A 3,133-nucleotide genomic window follows, 5' to 3' on the forward strand; every position below is an offset into this window, starting at 1 on the left:
GCCCAGGAAGAAGCCGATGAGGCCGCCGTGGTTGTGGTCTGTGACGGTGAGCTGCACAGACTCGCAGCCGTCGCGGCACAGCTCGTAGGCCTGGTTTGGGGGGCGGGGTAGGGGGGTTGCGGAGGGAGGGTCAGCGGGAAGTATGTCAGGGATGGGCGTGCGGACGCGCGGACGCGGCGTTGCGCCGGCGAGAGGCCGGCCGCGGGTTGGGCCGAGCCGGGCCCCGTGCATGGCAGCGTGGGACGTTCACGCAGAGCGCAATTAGTGCTCTCAAAGCAGCCCGGGTCGCGCTACGCGGCAGCTGGCACGCCGTCAACATTGGACGCACGCGGCGCGGCGGGGCGCGGCACATCGGCGCACCTGCTGCGCGCGGCGCCAGGCCATGTCATGGTCTGCATCAGACGCCGACAGCAGGGGCCCCTTGCCGTTGTACGTCATGTTCTGGGGGATGTCCCTCACCTGAGCCGGACGGATCAGATCAGATCAGAGCAGATCAGATCAGGACAGATCGGATCAGCACGAGTGACAATGCCGCGAGGCGACCGATCAACATACTCGAGAGGCGAGCGCTAGACCGCCGGGCTCAAACGTGCCGCCCTGCTCTACGCCTGGCCAGAGTTGGCCCAGCCGCAGCGGCGGCCCGCGTTGACCGACCTTGAACGCGCGGATGTGGCCGAGAGGCAAGCCCAATTGGTCGCTCGGCTTGTGCTTTGAGGTGGCGTAGCGCGCCCTTGCCCCCTCCCCCTGCAGCGTGAGCGGCTCGTTGGAAGCCGGCATGAAGCTGCGCAGCGGGCGGCGGGCGGGAGGTGTGTCGGGGACGCCAGGTCGCGTGTGCAAGTTGGCTGTGTGGGTGGAGCTCGCTGCACGCGCGCGCCGCCGCCACCCGGGGTCCGCGGCGGGCGCCATGCCGTGTGGCGGGGACCCGGGACACCCGGGCGCTCGCGTGGGCCTGCGCTGCCGCCACCCGGGGTCCGCGGCGGGCGCCATGCCGTGTGGCGGGGACCCGGGACACCCGGGCGCTCGCGTGGGCCTGCGCTGCAGCATGCTCAGGGCGGGCGGCGTGCTCAAGCCGCGCAGACGCCCGAGCAGCAACACCAATAAACTGCCAGTCGGGACAAGGGGTGACCACATGGTGACATCAGCGGTGAGCATAATCCCTCGCGGCCGCCCTCACCCGATGACGCCCTCGTGGTCGAGCAGGCGCACGCGTGCGCCACCACTGCCGCCGTTGTGCACCACCTCCCCCATGACCGTGTCACCGACCGCAAACGCCGCCTCCACACGCTCGCCGAACCGCGGGTGCAGCTGCCACGCAGGCGTCTGGTGCTGCTGCTGGGGCGGCGACTTCGCCCGCTGCTGCCGTTGCTGCTGCGCGCGCGGCTGGTGCTGCCGCTGATTGCTGGTGCGCTGCTGCTGCTGCTGTTGCTGCTGCTCGGCCTCCTGCTGCTGTTCATGCTGCTGCTGCTCCTGCTGCTCCTGCTGCTGCTCCTCAAGCAGGGGCTGCAGCTGCACGTTCACGGCCACGGCTGCGTCACCCGCCGCTGCTGCGGCGATCTCGTCGCCTTGCGCCAGCGGCGCCTCTGGGTGATCGGCCGGGATGAGCTGGAGGGCCCCGCGCGGCTCCTCGTGATCTGGGTGGTCGGCCGGCAGTGATGCACCGTCCACGACATAGTGTGCGACGTTCAGCTGCAGCTGCTGCACGATGCGCGCGTCCTGCTGCTGCTGCGGCGTCTGAGAGGGTGACGCAGCGTCGCCAAGGCCCAGGTCGGCCGCGTCGAACTGCCCGTCGTCGGCAGTGGGACGGGAGGGGATGGAAGATACCCGTGCAAGCACATTACGGCGGCCTGCATGGATAGTGGCCCTAGGGTGTGCTACGCATGGGGCCGGGACACCGCGGGCCATCGTGGCCCGCGCGACTGAGCGATGGGCGCCCTGCATCTTGCCCTTTACGGTGTTATGTGCAGAGTGTCTCGGGATCAGCCAGGTTGTGCATCCTGCTTCGCACACCCTGCGTCCCTGTGGCTTCCTGATGAGATGGAGATCTCTTGAAGCTCTGGCCGGGAGCATCGGACCACTCCGTGGCCAATGCGCGGGTTCCGAAATGCTGGCGATTGACACTAGAATCTCTTTGTTGTGTCCATCATCACGCTCGCCCCCTTGGCGGCGCTGAACCCTCGCCCGAATTGGGACCTTCGACCCGTGTCGGGACGCCCACTGACGGTCATCGCTGTCGGAACAGCACCGCACAAATATGGAGGTGTGTTCAGTGCTCGCTGGCCGGCGCCGCTGAGCTTTGCAGGCAATGTGCCAATGCCCAGACACCAGCTGGCTGTCGCGGCGCAGTGTTGCGCCGCCAGGGACCACCTCTCATTATCCCCCGCCCCTCGCATGCACCGCGTCCAGGCGATCCCCGTCGGCCCACACGGCGGCGACGGGCCCACAGTCAAGCAGGCCGACGAAAGCTGCCGCGCCGGGTCTCCGCCGGCGCCGGCCCCCTCCGCCTCGATAGCAAGCGACACCACCGCGCTCCAGCCCCCGGCCAGCAGCAGCGCCGCGCCCGGCGGCAGCACCGCCAGCGCTGCGCCCGCGGCCAAGCTGCTATCCCTGGAGCAGCTGCAGGCGCTCATGCGCCAGCAGCCGCGCCCCCTGATCCCGCTGCTGCAGCCGCTCCTGCCGCTGCACAAGGCCGGCGGCGCGGCGCACCAGCAGCAGCTGGCGGCGGCGCTCAAGAGCAATGCCGCGGCCATGGCCGCCATCGCAGCGGCCACCGCGGCGCGCACGGCGGCCGTCCAGCAGCAGCAGCACCAGCAGCTGGTCGCCGCTGCGAAAGAGCAGGACGACGGGAAGGCACCCGCGGCCGGCGGCGCGGCCGGCGCGCCGACCGCGGCGGCGGGCGCCAAGGCTGTGCTGTCCATGCAGCCAGTGCCGCTGCTGCAGCTCGGCTTCAGCGGGCCGCAGCTGCTCGCCCTGAAGCAGGGGTCCGCCGCAAACGCCAAGCTGACTCAGCAGTTGCTGGCCGCGGTGGCCAAGCAGCAGCAGCAGATTCAGCAGCAGCAGCAAATCATCAACAAGGGGCAACGCATGCAGGCCGCCGGCCTGCCGCCGCTGCCGGCGGCAGCAGCTGTTGCGGCGG

General features: G+C 70.1%; 2 protein-coding genes across 2 annotated transcripts in view; one reads left to right on the forward strand and one right to left on the reverse strand.

Moving 5' to 3' along the window:
* Nucleotides 1-1,174: 1,174 nt before the first annotated feature.
* Nucleotides 1,175-1,902, reverse strand: MNEG_14709 (hypothetical protein; the record flags this gene model as incomplete). Its single annotated transcript, XM_014036819.1, has 1 exon — nt 1,175-1,902. A coding segment is annotated over one exon (728 nt), but the record flags the coding sequence as incomplete, so codon positions are not given.
* A 349-nt stretch (nt 1,903-2,251) lies between these two features.
* The window catches only part of MNEG_14710 (hypothetical protein), a gene marked incomplete at both ends in the record, with an annotated part of 1,975 nt that continues 1,093 nt past the window's right edge, over nt 2,252-3,133 (forward strand). The window contains 2 exons of the mRNA XM_014036820.1: nt 2,252-2,257; nt 2,404-3,123. Coding sequence (XP_013892274.1) covers nt 2,252-2,257; nt 2,404-3,123 — 726 coding nt within the window. The remainder of the gene's footprint in view (nt 2,258-2,403; nt 3,124-3,133) is intronic.

This window comes from Monoraphidium neglectum (assembly GCF_000611645.1).
Source record: "Monoraphidium neglectum strain SAG 48.87 unplaced genomic scaffold scaffold04703, whole genome shotgun sequence".
Classification (NCBI taxonomy): Eukaryota; Viridiplantae; Chlorophyta; class Chlorophyceae; order Sphaeropleales; family Selenastraceae; genus Monoraphidium; species Monoraphidium neglectum.